This window comes from Protomyctophum bolini, assembly GCF_963924005.1.
Source record: "Protomyctophum bolini genome assembly, chromosome: 21".
NCBI classification, from domain to species: domain Eukaryota; kingdom Metazoa; phylum Chordata; class Actinopteri; order Myctophiformes; family Myctophidae; genus Protomyctophum; species Protomyctophum bolini.
In genome coordinates this window covers 37,702,926-37,723,012 of record NC_137882.1, presented here as the reverse complement: position 1 = coordinate 37,723,012, position 20,087 = coordinate 37,702,926, and the positions used below count along the sequence as shown (strand labels likewise).

At 41.8% G+C, this 20,087-nt stretch overlaps 2 protein-coding genes across 2 annotated transcripts; both read right to left on the bottom strand.

The window, feature by feature from the left end:
• Window positions 1-1,594: 1,594 nt before the first annotated feature.
• LOC308336000 (uncharacterized protein) lies at window positions 1,595-9,788 on the bottom strand (the record flags this gene model as incomplete). Its single annotated transcript, XM_080793242.1, has 9 exons — window positions 9,670-9,788; window positions 9,160-9,335; window positions 8,624-8,705; window positions 6,226-6,345; window positions 5,932-6,027; window positions 3,809-3,824; window positions 3,600-3,697; window positions 1,923-1,973; window positions 1,595-1,608 (listed from the first exon to the last, which is right to left on the bottom strand). Exons 1-9 carry the CDS (start codon window positions 9,773-9,775, stop codon window positions 1,595-1,597), a joined length of 759 nt encoding a protein of 252 aa, XP_080649368.1. The 5' UTR covers window positions 9,776-9,788.
• A 1,599-nt stretch (window positions 9,789-11,387) lies between these two features.
• On the bottom strand, window positions 11,388-12,961 carry LOC308335999 (uncharacterized protein; the record flags this gene model as incomplete). The annotated part of the gene is made up of 3 exons (XM_080793241.1): window positions 12,847-12,961; window positions 12,334-12,512; window positions 11,388-11,495 (listed from the first exon to the last, which is right to left on the bottom strand). Exons 1-3 carry the CDS (start codon window positions 12,950-12,952, stop codon window positions 11,388-11,390), a joined length of 393 nt encoding a protein of 130 aa, XP_080649367.1. The 5' UTR covers window positions 12,953-12,961.
• Between the last annotated feature and the right edge of the window lie 7,126 nt (window positions 12,962-20,087).

The following is a 20,087-nucleotide window of genomic DNA, read 5'->3' as shown; positions in this document are numbered from 1 at the left end:
CTATGTAGCGGGGACATTCTCTTAAGTGTACAGGGTTTGATGAGGGGCCAGGTAGGGCCGGGCCTTAATTTTCAGGCCTACTGAGAACTCTAGTTTTCGCCATCTGCCGGGCGCGGCTTCACTAATAACTTTGGGGTAGGCCCGTCTAGAGTTTAAATGGACAGGTATCAGTCAAAAGGGAGACATCGAAGAGGAAGGATGGATGGGAATGATGGACATATGGAATGTCTGAACAGGTTCTGACATATATCCATATATGGAGATCTAAGGGTTTGAGGTCAGATGTAGAGTTGCTGGCCAATAGTGATGACATCAGGGATCTCCATATATGGGCTTAAAAGCGACAGCAGGTCGAATTTACTATGAGGATCTCCATCCCTGATGATGTCACATGATGTCACGAGACCATATATGGATAATGAGTGACTGACGAGAAAGGCACAATGTCATAGTAAATGCGACCTGGAGTTGCAACAATACACAATACATTACACATCAGCAATGACTCCAAGAACGATACTAGGCCTAGATATATTACATTTGGTGTGTGCGCATGCATTTTGATTACACACACAAATTGGTTGTGTGCATGTGTGTCCCAATAGAGGGCATGCGCGTGACATCACCAAACCCGGATGTTATGTGGGAACGCCTACTGAGTAGCAAAAAACTACTTTCTGGCCTTGACAGCCCAGTCAAGGCCTTCAGTCTTATCTGATTGACAGCCCATACAGCCAAACAGAAAAGTCTTATCTGATTGACAGCCCATGCAGCCAAACAGAAAAGTCTTATCTGGTTTACAGCCCATACAGCCAAACAGAAAAGTCTTATCTGGTTGACAGCCCATACAGCCAAACAGAAAAGTCTTATCTGATTGACAGCCCATACATCCAAACATCCTATCTGATTGCATTAAACAACGTTAAACAATGTTAAACTCACTTTGCCACTGACTCACTTTGCCACTCGATTTGCCACTCATACCCAATGTGTATGGTTGGTTACATGTATACATGTTACCCTACCTACAGTACATACAGTACATTCATATCCACAACCCATAGTTCTATTATGGTCATTTGGGTCCAGGCTGCTTCTCACTCTATAGGTCTCTTTATCATGTATAAACACCAGAGTGAACCGAGAAGACTTTAACTCAGGAGGAGAGAGATGCAGCTGTGTGAAGCTGACCTATGCTTCGCCGCACGCCAGTGTTGCACATCAAAAATATCCAACCTACTAGCTAAGAACGAGATGCGTTGAGACGCGTTGTGAGCTTGTAGGTCGGGTATTTTCGACGTGCGACACCGTCATGTAATGAATATGCTGATCTAGGATCAGATAACTGCTGTTATGTGGTTGTAAATGTAAACTATGTATTGCAATGTTGTGTTACGTTATCCAAATGATAAGGATAATAGCCTAATGATAATATAGCATTTTTCAGTCGGCCACGGTGGCCAGCAATACTTTTATCCTATTTAACGGTCAATTAAAAATGTTCTGGGTCAATGGTGGATATATATCGGCTAACGTAAACCTTGGTGCAGATCCATGTGTCTTTATCCACGTGTGGTGTTGGCTTTGGTTTTTCCTACACGGCTGTATCTGAGGAAATGAAACAGAGTTACAGTAACACTGTGTCATTAAACAAGCAGTATATAAAACACAATCTGTGTTTCCCTAAAAGGATTGTGAACAATGATTATGAGCGTCTGCTAAATGTCTAAATTGTAAATAGTAAATTGTATGCTGCGTTCACGACATTATTAGGCTCAAAATGTGATTGCTTCTGGACTCTGATGCTACTAATCAGTGTTGTAATGTTTGTACAGACAGTATGGAATGAGAGTACAGTCTGCTGAAATAAAATCAGGTGATTGAATCTATAAAATATAGACGTGTATAATATATATATTTACCATTCTCTTGGTCATCAGGGTGGTTGATTACTCCATAGTCACTTGTGTCACCTGAAGGGAAACAAAATGAGTCTTAATGTGATGCTTATAATTGTTATTTCAATAATGGTCCCTGGAACAAGACATTTTCAGATAGGGTGGTCCACGGCCAAATACATGGTCCTTGACACAAATAACTACTGGTTTGAATGCATTTTGTAGAAACGGCCTCAGGTCTTAATGGACCGTTAATGGGTTGATGAACATGATTGGTTCAAAGACTGACCGTACTGCAGTGGGCAGTATAGGTCATCATCTGGATCTCCTCTTTGATTGGTCGCCTGGTGGACTGTAGCTGAGGCCTGATTGGTTCCCTGAGACTCAATGACTCTGTTAATTAAAATATAAATATGTATCAGTGATGAAGAATAAACCAAGATGTAATCCACTGCTGTCATGTTTATGAATGTACATAGATCAATACTGTACGTACCTGACATAAGCTGGATCTGTGGATTAAAAACAATATACATTATAACATCAATATCTGAACCAAATACAAACATAATCGGGGTCACTTCATTCTCATTTAATTTCAAAATTTGGCTATTAAAAAAAAAAAAAGATCTACAAGCTCATAGCACGTCACTTCGTGCCACACTATGAGTTTGTAGATCTGCTTTTTTATTTTTTATAATCGTGAACATTTATATAAATCACAGGCACAAAACACATTTCTAACAAATCCAATTAATCTGAACCTGAAAATGAATTCCTATAAGGACTCTCCTAACATGAATGTTCCACAATGACACCAAATGAAACCAGATTTAAATCGTTGGATTGGACGTTTAAAAAAGTGCATACTGTACCATTTTCATAATCATCATCAGGTTGGTTTATCTGAGACTCAATGACTCTGTAAATAAAATATAAATATGTATCAGTGCTGAAGAATAAACCAAGATGTAATCCACTGCAGTCATGATGATGAATATACAGTATCAATACTGTACCTACCTGACATAAGCTGGATCTGTGAATTAAAAACAATATACGTTATAACATGAATTCACTAAAGTCACTTTCTTCTTCATGTTTCATACTTTTTTTTAAGATTATAATTTTTTGGCTATTCGCCTTTTTATTGATAGAGCGTAGATGAAAGTAGGCTGACAGGAAATGGGGAGAGAGATGGGGGGGGGTCACACGCAGTAAAGGCCGTCGGGAGTAGGAGTCGAACCCGCGGCACACAGCCAGAACTGGATTACCAGCCCAGACAGCTACGCCAGCCACCCGGGCCCGGAAAACATTGTTCTAATGAATCCATTTAATCTGAACCTGACAATGAATTGACTCTCAGATTTAAATCTTTGCATTGGATGTTTAAAAAAGTTTATACTGTACCATTTTCATAGTCATCATCAGGCTGGTTTATATTCCCATAGACGCTTGTGTCGCCTAAAAGTAAATTACATGCATTAATGTGGTGCTTAATTCAGTTATTTCAGTGATGGCTTTCTATTCTATTGTGCAAATGAGGAAAAACAAACACAACTGAACTTCCAAAATGGACTTTAAATGTCTAAAGAATGAATCTATATTTTATTTTAAGTTAGACATTAATTGATGTTCAAAGTACAGTAGAACCAGTTGTCACAGGTGTCCTTAATGAACGTGATTGGTTGAAAGACTGACCGTGCTGCAGTGGGCAGTACACATCATCAGGAGACGCACTCTGATTGGTCGTCTGGTTTGTAGCTGGGCTCTGATTGGTTCCCTGAGACTGAGTGGGTCTGCAATTAAAAGATCCATATTCATCAGCAGTAATGGAGAAAAAAGGAATGTGTAATATATTGCTGCGGTCATATTGATGAGTAGACAGAGTAATACTTAGTAGCACTCACCTGACACCACATGGACCTGTAAATGAAAAACAACACCTTATAACACAAGTATTTAAACCTTCTAAATATCATCTCATGAGAGTTGCTCAGTGAATGCAATCTAGAGGTAATCCATCTAATGCAGGGCAGTGATGTAAATAGGTTTTCAATGTAATGGGTCCCATGGGTCTCATTACCCAACACAGATTTCACTGAACCCACTCAACTATTTAGAATACCGTTTGTTGTAATGGAGTATGTTGCCTTTTAACCACTTTGAGACTGTCTCTAGACTCTATACTAGTGACTTTTCTGTTTTCACTCTACATTAAACCTCTTCACTGAAAATAGCCAATCGACAAGCTCACAATGTGTTGCATTGAAGACATTCTATAGGACAAGCTCACAAAGCTTGTCGAAGGAGGTGCACGGGCTACAACGTTTGGGAGTTGGGACCCACTGTTATCACTTTATGGTAATCAGATCAGTGTGGATATTGATTTAATAGGGCAGGGGTGCCCAAAAGGTAGATCACAAAGGCTCTGCAGGTAGACCACATCTGACATGCTCCTAAAAATATATCACTTCAAATACAAACATAAAATGTCCTATTCCAGGACATTTGTAAAGCCAGAGCCACTATTCCAAAGCCCCCTCGGGTAGTGGTACATTTATAAACTATTTTCAGCAATGAGAATACTTTTTTTTTTGGTGGGTAGATCTTGTTTAGCTGGTCATTTTGAAAGCAGCTCTCAATTAAAAAACGTGTGGGCACCCGTGGAATAGGGAAACACTTCAGCACTTGGCAACATGTATAGCTATAGTCAATCATTCTAAACAATGGAGCAACCATTTGGGAGTTGTACAGTCTGTCAATTTATGTAAAATATCAATAATGTGAATACTCCCTCTCTATTCCCAGGTACAGTAGGCTACAGTATACAATCAATGTGATCTCTAAGTGATGGATTATAATGGGAGCGTACCCATGTTCCCCAGGTTCTATGTTCCCCACCATGCAAAAAAGGTTATTTTTCCCCCACTTAAAACAAACCTAAACAAGAAACCCAACGTAGTAATTCTAATAAGACTAAAAGTATTTTAGCAACTTAGTCTTACTTTTGGTAAATTCTGAATTAAGCTCAGTCTTTGAACAATGCATTGAACATTATGCTCAGCTTGTCCAACGGCTAATCGCTAACACGTCTTGATTTTTGACAGCAAATTTTGATGTAGCCATAATATTTTGAGTACAATTTAATTTGCTGTATGTGTAGGCCTACTCAATTTAATGTTTTAGCGTTAGTCTAGTTTTAGTCGGCTACGTATCGTAAAATTTTAGTTGTTGACTAAATGTAAAGTTAATTTAGTCGACAAAAATGTATGTTGGGGGTACCTTGAGGACGAATAATTTTACACTTTGTTGCAGGCTGAAAATGACCGATCTGCAAGCTGTCTGCTATGTTCAGAGCACAACACAGGAGCACAACCAACATTAAATTGTTTAGTTCTACTGGATCTCTGCTCCACTAGTACCTCCCTAACATTTAGTTCTACTGGATCTCTTCTCCACTAGTACCTCCCTAACATTTAGTTCTACTGGATCTCTGCTCCACTAGTCCCTCCCTGACATTTAGTTCTACTGGATCTCTGCTCCACTAGTCCCTCCCTGACATTTAGTTCTACTGGATCTCTGCTCCACTAGTCCCTCTCTAACATTTAGTTCTACTGGATCTCTTCTCCACTAGTCCCTCCCTGACATTTAGTTCTACTGGATCTCTGCTCCACTAGTCCCTCCCTGACATTTAGTTCTACTGGATCTCTGCTCCACTAGTACCTCCCTAACATTTAGTTCTACTGGATCTCTGCTCCACTAGTACCTCCCTAACATTTAGTTCTACTGGATCTCTTCTGCACTAGTCCCTCCCTGACATATATATTGTCCTTACTGTATTTTCCTCCTAATACATGAGTGTGTTTGCACTTTTATTTTTATTTTTAATTTTGTACAGTAATAACAGTTCAATAGATGCCTGAAACTAATACTAGTAATATCTACTGGAGGCGGCGGAGGCCATAAACCCAACCATCCTAAACAAACGGAATATGTCGAAAATAAAAAAACAAAAAAGCTTGATAAAGACCTCGTTTTGTAACAACAGTGGATATTCCAACAGCAACCACCAGGAGGAGCAGTAGAGCTGCCAGAGAACCAACTATGTACGGGACAAACCGGAACTCTGCAGTGAGGGGAAAAGTATTCACACCTTTTACTTTAAGTAAAAACATCAACACTGCAATGCAGACGCACTCCGTTACAAGTACAAGTCTGGTAATCAGAATGAGTACAAAAGTACTAAATGTAGGCTAAATGTTTTGTAATAATAATAGGAAGTGGCATTCATGTCAGGCTCATTAAAAAAGGCTGGAACTCTCACCGGGTGTGGATGATGGTGGTGATGTCGTCGTCAGAGCGGGACATGAGGTGGTGTCGTTTACAGACACCCATCCTGATATGCGTGTCCCGTTGGAGTCGGTGCAGTTGATGTATTTGAACCCTAACAGACAGAACATGGAAACTATTTAGACCTGACGACGATTCTACGAATGTCTTCAAAATCCTGACAGTTTTCTGAAAAACCCATGTTTCTATGTCAGTGGTTCTCAAACTATTTCATGTCAAGGATCCCTATAGAATTATATGTATTTGGCCGCCGACCCCCATCTGAATATATGTTGTTCCAAGGACCCCCTTAGAAGCAAAGACTTGAATTAAAATCGTTCGCATTTTTACTATTTTTCAAAGAAATAGCAGATCTACAAGCTCGTAGCGCAGTGCCGCGCTATGAGCTTGTAGATCTGCTATTTTTCAACAACTAAAGCATAACATAATGCTTGGAACACCAAAAGGGGTTCCCGCCCTGAATGGGTTAACACCTCTCTATAGACAAATCCACGTCACAGCTTCGGTGTCACTATCGGCGCCGGCACACTTTAGCGCCACGAAGATGCCTAAAGCCGCGAGCAGCGGGTTTTTAGACAGCTGGTGGATAGAAATTAAGCTCTTCTTGGCATTTCTTGTCAAAGGGTCAAAGGAAAATGTCCCGCTGAAAACTGAAGGAAGAGCCTAAACAAACGCTTTGCAGTAACAAACCATTCATACCGGCAGTTTTATCTAGAGGACTTTAAGAAAAAACAAAGCAACGTGCAACATGATGAATAACCGCGAGCGTATGCTCCCCAGGTTCTATATGTTCCCCAGGTTCTATGTTCCCCAGGTCCTATGTTTCCCAGGTTCTATGTTCCCCAGGTCCTATGTTTCCCAGGTTCTATGTTCCCCAGGTTCTATGTTCCCCTGGTTCTATGTTCCCCAGGTTCTATGTTCCCCAGGTCCTATGTTCCCCTGGTTCTATGTTCCCCAGGTTCTATGTTCCCCAGGTTCTATGTGTATGGACCATGTACGTTTGCACTAATTCATACATAGGAGCGGCGCAGAAAATCCCGCCGCTCCTATGTATGAAAGCCTTTACGTCCCGTCTTTTGTCAGTCGCTTCCATGTTTATCAAGGAAGTTGAAAAGCTTTAGCGCCTCCCCGGCGCCTCCCCTGGTCGAAAATTTCCAACTGACTTCAGTTCACTCGACATGCACGCGCACACGCACACTTCCTTGATAAACATGGAAGCGACTGACAAAAGACGGGACGTAAAGGCTTTCATACATAGGAGCGGCGGGATTTTCTGCGCCGCTCCTATGTATGAATTAGTGTAAACGTACATGGTCCATACACGTTTTGGATTAATGGTGTGGTAAGGATAAGAAACGTATATTGCGGAAGCTTGCGCCGTTCCTGAAACGCGTGGGAGGGGCCTAGTGTGTGACCTCATCTCGGAGCTACAGAATGAGCGTAGGGAGAGGGCACATATGGGGCTATATGTTCCCCAGGTTATATGTTTCCCAGGTTATATGTTTCCCAGGTTATATGTCCCCCAGGTTCTATGTCCCCCAGGTCCTATGTTCCCCTGGTTCTATGTTCCCCAGGTTCTATGTTCCCCATGTCCTATGTTCCCCAGGCCATATCTTCCCCAGGTTCTATCTTCCCCAGGATCTATGTTCCCCAGGTTCTATGTCCCCCAGGTTGCAAAAAAGGTTATTTTTTCCCCACTTAAAATAAACCTAAACCTAAACCAGAAACCTAACCTAGTAATTTTAGTAATTCTAGTAAATCTAAAAGTATTTTAGCAATAGTGTTCCTTTTAGTAGCAAATTCTGATTTAAGCTCAGTCTTTGAACAATCCTTTAGGCCTGCCTAGGCTACTTAAACTATCTAGTCTTAGCCGACTAAAAATTAACACTGGCATAAAATAAACTATTCCTCACTCTTCAACAAAGATGGCAAAAACAAACATTATTTGTTCTGTACTACAATTATATAGTACAAAACACTGAAGTCCTTAAACCAGAAACCTAACGCTAACCCTAAACCTAAGGTAAGTGGGGAACATATAACCTGGGGAACATAGAACCTGGGGAACATATAACCTGGGGAACATAACAACTGGGGAACATAGAACATGGGGAACATATAACCTGGGCAACATAGAACCTGGTGAACATAGAACCTGGGGAACATATAACCTTGGGAACATAGAACCTGGGGGACATAACAACTGGGGAACATAGAACCTGGGGAACATAGAACATGCATGGGGAACATAGAACCTGGAGAACATAGGGATGACCCCGATTAACCCACTAAACCCTAAGCAGAACACATTATGGTTATTATACATTACTGCCATGTTCCTCAGTATCATTTACAATCATGTTCAGTCTCACCGGGACATGCAGTGATGTTCTTCGTAGCAGCAGCACGGCTGACACTGTTGCTGACGATACACATCAGGAGTCCAGAGAGATCCTGTGTCAGAGGCAAGGTTATTAGCCTGGGTTCCAGCGGGTCTGAAATGTCACTTTGCATGACTTGCGAAGTGACATTTCAGACTAGATTTTAGAGCAGGTTTGCTACAGTTTGTATTAGTTTCTTATTTTTGTGACGCTTAGTTTCAGTTTAGTTTATATTAATGACTTTGTGTTCATTGCAACAAATAAGTCAGGTGCAGGATTGCAAAGGGCCAACATAAGTGTTGTGTAACAGTGTAATATAAAAAGATAGCATTACAAAAACATAATATCCATTTACAGATTAAGCTAAGAAGTAAATTGACAAAAACTAAGGGAACTTTGTCTATCATTTCAGATGATTTTGTGTTTCAGTTTGTTATCGTCTTTTTTATTTTATTTTATTTTATTTTATTTTATTTTATTTTATTTTATTTTATTTTATTTTAATTTTAGTTAACTACTATACTAACCTGTGTCAGAGTGATGCTCTGGGTGTCCTGACGTCCAGAGAAGAGTTGGTTGTCTGTCAGAGGTTCTCCGTCCAGAGTCCAGCTGTACTGGACACTGTCCCCGTCACAGGAGCAGGACAGCCTCATCTGTCCTTGGGACAGACACTCAGAGGACAGCTTAGGAGAGGACACTGGAGCTGGAGGACACACAGTCAAAACACACAGTGAAAGACTTTGTATTAGTGTTGGTGCCGCATTAATGCATTTTATTCACATTTCTTCAAGTCTCTAGTCCACGGAAAACAACCTATAATATAATATAAATGTATTTTATAAATTTAAATAACATTTTCATAAATGTATTTTAAATTAAATATTTATAAATGTATTTTATTCTAAATTAATGCATAGCAAATGCCTGAATAATTGAAGCTGCATTTGACATGAAACGGCAGTAGTTCCAGCTGAACAGTTTATATTATATTTTTTATCAGTTGTATTACATATCAGTTGTAATTTGTAACACTTTACCTTGAACAGACAGATGGAGGTGTTTCCTTTCGATTAACATTCCATCCTTGTTGTTGAAGATGTGAAGAACATAGTGACCTTCATCACTCTTTGTGACGTCACGCATCCCAAACGTTCCATTACTGTTAATAAAGTATGATCTGTTTCGGTATGATGGATACGTTTTAAACATCCATATTATAAGGCGAAATACTCGATCTTTTATCCCTTTGTATAATGTGTATTCACGTCCTGTCTCAATCCTCTCCACCAGGCGTAGCTCAACGGTTCCCCCCAGAGCTGCGAAACACTGTGACAGAACACCATTCTGTCTGGCGTCACAGTGGAGAGGCACACCTGAGGAGAGATAGTTCAATGTTTAATAATGAGTTAAATTAGCACATTTACACTCTACAGTTTCGACATTGTGAGGCTAGGGTGGGCTGCAGCCCGGGGGCCCCCGACAGGGGGGGCCCTCCATATTTTTTCTTTTTTATGATTTGAAATTGTAAAGTATTGCAATCCAATTCAAGTGAGATTTATGTTTGGTTATTGTACACTTGGAATTATCGTTAAAACATTGAGAGCTTCTGCTCAGACAGTGACGCTGTCTTGTGGGGTAGCTGTGGAAACCCCTCCCAATGTCGCTGTGCATGGCAGCCTGCATTCAGCGACTAGTCTGTCTGTCTGCCTGCCTGCCTGCCTTTCTATTTTGGGGGGGCTGGGTACCCCAAAATTACAGCGAAATTAGAACAAAATACAGCATTTTTTTCCCGGCCGTGCGTGCCCATGGGGGGCCCTGAAATGTTGGCTATGTCCCCCTGGTTCTATGTTCCCCAGGTTCTATGTTCCCCAGGTTCTATGTTCCCCAGGTTATATGTTCCCCAGGTCCTATGTTCCCCTGGTTCTATGTTCCCCAGGTTCTATGTTCCCCATGTCCTATGTTCCCCAGGTCCTATCTTCCACAGGTCCTATCTTCCCCAGGTTCTATGTCCCCCAGGTTCTATGTTCCCCAGGTTCTATGTCCCCCAGGTTGCAAAAAAGGTAATTTTTTCCCCACTTAGAATAAACCTAAACCTAAACCAGAAACCTAACCTAGTAATTTTAGTAATTCTAGTAAATCTAAAAGTATTTTAGCAATAGTGTTCCTTTTAGTAGCAAATTCTGATTTAAGCTCAGTCTTTGAACAATCCTTTAGGCCTGCCTAGGCTACTTAAACTATTTAGTCTTAGCCGACTAAAAATGAACACTGGCATAAAATAAACTATTCCTCACTCTTCAACAAAGATGGCAAAAACAAACATTATTTGTTCTGTACTACAATTGTATAGTACAAAACACTGAAGTCCTTAAACCAGAAACCTAACGCTAACCCTAAACCCTAAGGTGAGTGGGGAACATAGAACCTGGGGAACATATAACCTGGGGAACATAACAACTGTGGAACATATAACCTGGGGAACATATAACCTGGGGAACATAACAACAGGGGAACATATGACCTGGGGAACATAACAACTGTGGAACATATAACCTGGGGAACATAGAACCTGGGGAACATAACCTGGGGAACATAGAACCTGGGGAACATAGAACCTGGGGAACATAGAACCTGCATGGGGAACATAGAACCTGCGGAACATAGAACCTGGGGAACATAGGGATGACCCTGATTAACCCACTAAACCCTAAGCAGAACACATTATGGTTATTATACATTACTGGCATGTTCCTCAGTATCATTTACAATCATGTTCAGTCTCACCGGGACATGCAGTGATGTTCTTCGTAGCAGCAGCACGGCTGACACTGTTGCTGACGATACACATCAGGAGTCCAGAGAGATCCTGTGTCAGAGGCAAGGTTATTAGCCTGGGTTCCAGCGGGTCTGAAATGTCACTTCGCATGACTTGCGAAGTGACATTTCAGACCCGCGGAACGCGGCAAATCAGGCTGGAACCCATGCAGGCTACAAGGTTATAATAATAATAATAATAATAAAACTTTATTTGTATAGCACCTTTCATGACATGAAATGCAGCTCAAAGTGCTTTACAGAGAAATGGAGGATAAAAGAAAAGCAAGGCAACAACATTAAAACAAGCAGTAATGCAATACAGTGAGGACATGAATAACAAAAATAAAAAATAAAATATCAATTAAAAGCAATGTTGTAGAAGTGGGTCTTGAGCTGAGCTTTAAAAATGTCTACAGAGGCTGCCTGACGAAGGTACAGTGGGAGCTTGTTCCATGCCGACGGCCCGTAGAAGCAAAAAGCTGTATAGTGTGGGATGTTTCATTATAGTTTAGTTTTAGTTAGTTTTGATGTTTGATGTTTTTTCTAATTCAGTTAGTTTTTGTTAGATTTTAGAGCAGGTTTGCTACAGTTTGTATTAGTTTCTTATTTTTGTGACGCTTAGTTTTAGTTTAGTTTATATTAATGACCATTTGTGTTCATTGCAACAAATAAGTCAGGTGCAGGATTGCAAAGGGCCAACATAAGTGTTGTGTAACAGTGTATTACAAAAAAGATAGCATTACAAAAATATAATATCCATTTACAGATTAAGCTTAGAAATAAATTGACAATCATCACAATCATTTCAGATGGTTTTGTAAGCACACAATACAGTTTCAGTTTGTTATCATCTTTGTTTTTTTTGTTTTTTTAACTACGATACTAACCTGTGTCAGAGTGATGTTCTGGGTGTCCTGACGTCCTCCAGAGAAGAGTTGGTTGTCTGTCAGAGGTTTTCCGTCCAGAGTCCAGCTGTACTGGACACTGTCCCCTTCACAGGAGCAGGACAGCCTCATCTGTCCTTGGGACAGACAGTCAGAGGACAGCTTAGGAGAGGACACTGGAGCTGGAGGACACACAGTCAAAACACACAGTGAAAGACTTTGTATTAGTGTTGGTGCCGCATTAATGCATTTTATTCACATTTCTTCAAGTCTCTAGTCCACGGAAAACAACCTATAATATAATATAAATGTATTTTATAAATTTAAATAAAATATTTATAAATGTATTTTAAATTAAATAGTTATACATTTATTTTATTCTAAATTAATGCATAGAAAATGCATGAATAATTAAAGCTGCATTTGACATTAAACTGCAGTAGTTCCAGCTGAACAGTTTATATTATATTTTTTATCAATTGTATTACATATCAGTTGCAATTTGTAACACTTTACCTTGAACAGACAGATGGAGGTGTTTCCTTTCGATTAACATTCCATCCTTGTTGTTGAAGATGCCAAGAACATAGTGAGCTTCATCACTCTTTGTGACGTCACTCATCCCAAATGTTCCACTACTTTCAATCAAGTATGATCTGTTTCGGTATGTTGGAGCAGGGTAAAACTTCCTTCTAAGTCTAAATACTCTAAAATACTCTTTTATCCCTTTGTATAATTGGCATTCAATCTCAATCTCAATCCTCTCCACCAGGCGTATCTCAACGGTTCCCCCCAGAGCTGCGAAACACTGAGTTCCATTCTGTCTGGCGTCACAGGGGAGAGGCACACCTGAGGAGAGATAGTTCAATGTTCAATAATGAGTTAAATTAGCACACTCTACAGTTTCGACATTGCGATATTTTGTATGATTTGAAATTGTAAAGTATTGCAATCCAATTCAAGTGAGAATTATGTTTGGTTATTGTACATTTAGAATTATCGTTAAAACATTGAGAGCTTCTGCTCAGACAGTGACGCTGTGTTGTGGGGTAGCTGTGGAAACCCCTCCCAATGTCGCTGTACATGGCAGCCTGCATTCAGCGACTAGTCTGTCTGCCTGCCTGCCTTTCTCTTTTGGGGGGGCTGGGTACCCCAAAATTACAGCGAAATTAGAAAAAAATACAGCATTTTTTTCAGGCCGTGCGTGCCCATGGGGGGCCCTGAAATTTTGTCTAGCCCGGGGGCCCTTGGGAGGGTAAATCCGGCCCTTATATGCTGACATCGGGTTTGAACTTAATTTCCAGCGTGATGCACATTCGAGACTCGTGTAAAAGAGAAACAAGGCTGTGAAAACTGCCACTGAACGGGAATAATTTCAACGCAGAAATAAATACTTAGTCATTGACGACACGAACGAGTGTGAACGAGTAGTTCACTACTCACTATACTTGATTGAACTATCAACACTAGTCTGTGAAATAATATTCTCAGTCTTTCTATATTAATGTATTTTAAAAACCAGAATTCACAATTCACTCATATACATTTGACTGATATTCATAGAGATACATGGAGCATTGATCGCTTTAGCTGATTGGTGTACAACATAAACAACTTGTTGACACTACACAATATCAATTATTATTAGTAGCAGACATAATAGTGAATATGAACAATGCATTAACCCATTTTGGGCGGGAACCCCTTTTAAGCATCATGTTATGCTTTAGCTGTTGAACAATAGCAGATCTACAAGCTCATAGCGCGGCACCGAGTGCCGTGCTATGAACTGGTATGTCTGCTATTTTTTGAGCGGTGCAACCACTCCTACAACCAGCAATGTCCGTGTACACCTATGTGTGGTTGTTAACCTATATGTGACCGTTAATGAGCCAGTATAATGAGTACCAGTAGGAGCGCTGTTGCCAGAAACAGAGAGAGAGAGATAGTATTAGTGCTGCACGCACTGTTGCCTGCTAATGAGAGAGAGAGAGGGAGAGAGGGGGGAGAGGGAGAGAGGAGGGGGGGGGGGGGGGGGGGGGTCACACGGGTGTGATTTTTTCTTAAATCGTGAAAATGTGGCGGGGGGGGGGGTTAAATAGTAAATAAATGATCTTCTCACCATGAGACAGTCCAACTGTCATCATCATCGCCAGTAGAACGACCACAGTCTCCATGTGTCCTGATGTACAGAGAGAGAGAAGGTTGGAGGCAGCTAGGGGTAGAATAAAGTACTCAAAAGTGTTACTTATGTAAAAGTGTGAATACTGCAATGTAGAACTACTCCCGTTACAAGTCAAAGTCAATTTAAAATGTACTTGAGTATAAAAATACAAAAGTATTGCTATCAAAATGTGATGCAGAATGTTCCATTTCAAGTTTTCAAATGTTTACATTAATACCTTTGAAAATAACTGACTCACAATGTGTGTCACTGCGACACATTGTGAGCTTGTAGATCGGGTATTTTCAATTTCAAATGGCCGAAATGTGTAAAGGGTTGAACTGTTGTAATAATAATAATAATAATAAGTAATAATTAAAATCTATAAATAATTATAGTAACTAAAGTTTTCAAACAAACGTAGTGGAGTAATAAAAGTGCCAAATTTGCATCGGAGATGTAGTGGGAGTAAAGTAGTAAAAGTAAAAGTATTGAAAAATACGCAAGTAAAGCATACACATACCTCCACTTATTGTACTTAAGTACAGTACTTAAGTAAATGTACTTAGTTACTTTTCCACCGCTGGTTGTGCATGGGCCGTGCAGGTCAGATGTGGAGGAATAGAGAGTCCGTTATAGTCCGGGAGGGAGTGTATAGAGAGCCCAGGGTTGGTGTTGCGCCGAATTCACATTAACTGACTATTTAAACCAAGCCAAGCCAAACCCCACAGAGGCAAACGCCCTTTCTGCACTTCTACCAATCACTGTAGCCTATGATACATCGGCCACACAGGAGTCCGACCAATGCTACAACGTGTGGTGTCGGTTCGGCTGGTGCGTTCGGAGGAAAGCGGAAGAGGAAACCGCCTTTCATGAAGAAAGAATAAATGTTGTCTGTTTTGTAATGCTGAAAACAAGAAGTAAAAAGAAGAAGAGGTTCTGCCATCTCACATGTGGTAGAACTCTGGAAATGAAATGGTAACTTTGACGATGGAGAGGGCCAATATATTTCCACACTCACTCCAGATGGCCACGTTGCATAATACTGTCGTAGCAAAAATAGCCGGTGAGACGCACCAGAGCTTGAACTTGTAGATCAGCTATTTTTGCTATAATTTGAATATTTGAATTGAAATCCTGAAAAAAAAGTGGCAATTTTTTTTAAATTGGAATCCTGAAAAATAACGATTTTATTTAATTTCAAATTAATTTAGTTATAGTTACCGGTATGTTAACTTTATGAACTGAATCCAAACACATATAAAAGCAGGTCATGTTTGCATGCTTTGAATTGTAACAGCTGAAATCAATTTCATTAACCTGAGGGCCAAATTAAGTGAAGGTGGGGGTCGCATGTGGCCCCCAAGTAATTCTATTTGGCTTATATATCTCATCAAAATGTATGTTCATGGGGACAGAGCCTGATGCCAATCTATGCTTCATATATATATCTATGCTCAACTTTGCGCAATAAAATATATGCTAAATTCATTCCAAGAGTTGTCTGACTGAACTGTATTTGGCCGCTGACCCCCATCTGAAAATATTGTGTGATCTACAAGCTTGTAGCGCGGCACCGATATGAGCTTGTGGATCAGAGAGAGAGGGGGGGGGGGGGGGGGGGGGGGGAGGGAGGGACACACACACACACACACATGAGTTTATGTACTTTACCTATAGTATTTGTGGATACCTCAAAGACACATATTGTACTTTTGACTCCACTACGTTAATGTAGTGGAGTCAAAAGTACAATCTCTCTCTCTCTCTCTCTCTCTCTCTCTCTCTCTCTGGATTATTATGTATGTGACAACAGGAAGGTCACAAGGCTTTATAATGGTAGATTTTGTGATGATCAGGTAGCCTACTGTGTACAGAAGGTCTGTCTGGACGCCGTTACCTGTGGGAGGTAGAGAGGAGTGGAGTGGTTGAGATAGGAGGGGCTTACAGACCAAGCTGGCTTGGAGACGATGATCACTCCTGGAGTCTCTTCTGTCATTTACACGGTTACGCTGTCATTCACAACAGTAGGAGGACTACTCGCCTCCCTGTTGTTCCCCCTGACTCCAACTGAGTAGCAGTGTATCTAGACTGCCCTGCAGGGACTCTGTCCTTCTATTGAAGTGTCCTCTGACTCCCTGACACACCTTTACACCTTCCAGACCACGGGTGCGTTCGGAAATGCACACCGGGAATGTGGTCTTTGTTGAGTGCGGTGCGTCCAGTGTGCCTTATTTACGAACGACCACAGCTGTGACGCATTCACACTGGACAACCCCAGCTTCAGGGTAGGGTCGCTCAGTGTGGGCACTTGGCACACCCGGTGCACAGCGCCGAGTGCACTGAATAAACAAACGACAAGAGAGCACACCAGTGCGTTCAGGGCGCATTTCCGAACGCACCCCACATTCACTGAACCTCTCCGCACTGGGTTTAGGCTTTATATTGATTACTCCTCTCAGTGTGTCTTGTGAGGACACTCACCAGTGTCTGATCAGCTAAACACAACCAATATGGTTGCCAGTGGTGTACGGACCTGGCGATGGGCCCCGGTGTATATATTAGTTTTAGGCCCCCCGCCCTAAACACAAACGCACGCACATGTTTTTTTTTTGTGCGTATGGACCATATGCACACCGTGGCCATTTTACCATTATAAGTAGTGTGATAACCAGGCCCAAACGGAAATCGCGGCCGCGGTGCTCTGATGAAAACTCTGCGGAATTTCCGAGGATTTTGAACACGTTCATGTTGTAGTTTACTTTACCCAGGCCAGCGTAATATTAACCAGTGGACGCATCCCGCCCTCCTCCCCTCATTCTGTGAGCTGGTCTGGAGGCAATATAACTTTACCAAAACCTGTCGGAAGTCCTGTCGGGTTTACTGCGGAGGAGCTGACTGCTGAGTGACTTCGTCGTCATTCAATAACTTTTATTCAGATACTTTTATACAGAAATGTTGAGCGTCTGAAGGAGCAGCAGGAGTGCGAGTAGTTTGGCCCAGTAGCATTTACATTTAGGCTACTAATTTGTAGCCTATTTGCTAGCTGGTTTGGTTAACATGCTGAACTAAATTAAAAAGAATTGGGCAGCGGTTTCGATCGCTCCGTAGGCTCCGAGAGGCGAGAGGGAGAGCTGAGACTCAGAGAGAGGGAGAAAGTGTGTTTGGAGAGAGAGAGAGAGAGAGAGAGAGAGAGAGAGAGAGAGAGAGAGAGAGAGAGAGAGCGAAAGTGTGTGTGTGTGTGTGTGTGCACGCTCGCGCGCATGTGTGTTTGGAGAGAGCGTGCCAGCGAGAGAGAGAGAGAGAGAGAGAGAGAGAGAGAGAGAGAGAGAGAGAGTGTGTGTGTGTGTGTGTGTGTGTGTGTGTGTGTGTGTGTGTGTGTGTGTGTGTGTGTGTGTAGAGAGAGCGTGTGAGAGAATATGAAATATTTTTATAGTTTCACAAGATAGTAGGCCTATTACTCAAAATGTTAATGTAACACATCTGTTTACACCTTTATTTAATTCCTATTTATATTCAATATTTATTTCTACATACATAGTTTTAGCTTGATTGTCTCGTTCCACTTTTGCTTTGGCAATGTAAACGTATGTTTTCTCATGCCAGGTAATACAGCGGAGAAAACCTTTAGCTGAGAGAGATGAAGCAGGAGCCAGTGACCCCATATAAAATGTTGTTGCAGATTAAAATTTTCAATAGATTTCATAGATAGCTTGCCCACTCTGTTTTGGTGCCTACCTTTCCCTGGTGCCCAGTCTGCCCTCCTTTTCCTAGTGCCCACTCTGTTTTGGTGCCTACCTTTCCCTGGTGCCCACTGTTTTGGTGCCATACCTTTCCCTGCATTGTGCCCAGTCTGCCCTCCTTTCCGTAGTGCCCACTCTGTTTTGGTGTCTACCTTTCCCTGCATGGTGCCCAGTCTGCCCTCCTTCCCCTAGTGCCCACTCTGTTTTGGTGCCTACCTTTCCCTGGTGCCCAGTCTGCCCTCCTTTTCCTAGTGCCCACTCTGTTTTGGTGCCTACCTTTCCGTGCATGGTGCCCAGTCTGCCCTCCTTCCCCTAGTGCCCACTCTGTTTTGATGCCTACCTTTTCCTGGTTCCCAGTCTGCCCTCCTTTCCCTAGTGCCCACTGTGTTTTGGTACCTATACCGTTGGATTCATGTTCAGTATTTTTAGACGCCCACTTAGTCACAGCATGAGGCATCATTTGTGAACTTGTAGATCTGCTATTTTTGACTAATGTTACCCTCAGACTAGGGATGCTAGGGTTTTAACAAATTGTCTGTTTTGCAGTACGTTCTATAGGACTGAAACCCTGGCTGCCTGCCTCTCCAAGGCCATGTACTGCTGAGAGGAAGACGTTTGTGTTGTATTGTGTTGAGGCAGATATTCCTCTTGAGAAAGCCCTCTGGCTGGCAGGCAGGCTGGCTGGCTGACCGTCTGACTGGCTATATAACTGACTGGCTGGCTGGCTGGTTAACAGACTGAGTGGCTGGCTGGCTAACTGACTGGCTGGCTGGCTGACTGACTGGCTATATAGCTGACTGGCTAACTGACTGGCTGGCTGTCTGGTTAACGGATTGAGAGGCTGGCTGGCTGGCTAACTGGCTGGCTGGCTGACTGACTGGCTGGCTGGCTAACGGACTGAGTGGCTGGCTGACTGACTGGCTGGCTGGCTAACGGACTGACTGACTGGCTGGCTGGCTGACTGGCTGAAAGCCACCGGCTGGCTTTAAGTAGCCTATTGAAGTATATGTATGTTCATGTTGGACCCATTGTAATTACATTTCACATTTGATTTGTACTAAAGAATGTTCATGAAGGAGTGAATTATTATTGAATAAAAATGGATGAAGTCGAAGGTTTGACTAATAGATCTTAATTACTTTGTTGTGGTACTTTAAGGTTTATTTAGCATATTTAGAGTTACCTTTGCTCTAAACACATTGATTATAGTCCTGGATGACTGTCTAAAACCTAAAAAGAAAAAAGAAAACCTCCGCAGAATCCCGCAGATTTTCCTCTGGAATCACGGCGGAAAAACAGAAAAAAACCCGCAGATTCCGTTTGGCCCTAGTGATAACCAATGCCGGTTATAGGGGGAGGGGGGGCAGGGGTGGGCACAGCCCATCCAAACGTGCGTCCTGCGCACCCAATCAAAAGTCATGGGGATCCTTTATTTTTTTGCCTATAAATAAATATCACAAAATATATTTTTATTTTTATTTTTAAATATTAATTATTACAATTATGACGACATGAACGGGGCCTCCCGATCCTTAAGGCCGCCCTTGGCCAGGCAGGGTGTGTTATTCATGCACTCATTTCATTCAGGTCCATCTCTGCAACGCATGCAATTTGTGTGTTCAGTGAGTCTAGTGACTGCCAGTGGTCTATGGAGGCTTCATGAGTTGGTGCTGTGTGTGTATATTATATACTGTATACAAGCAGTGCTAGGTGAATATCCAATACAGAGATAGGTGTGTTCTCCAAGTATGTAACCTGACTGTTGTGAATGATCTCATGCTGTCTGAACGGCAGCCTCTGGTGGACATTCCCCATTCTCTGCATCCACAATCACACATGTGTTTGCCAGG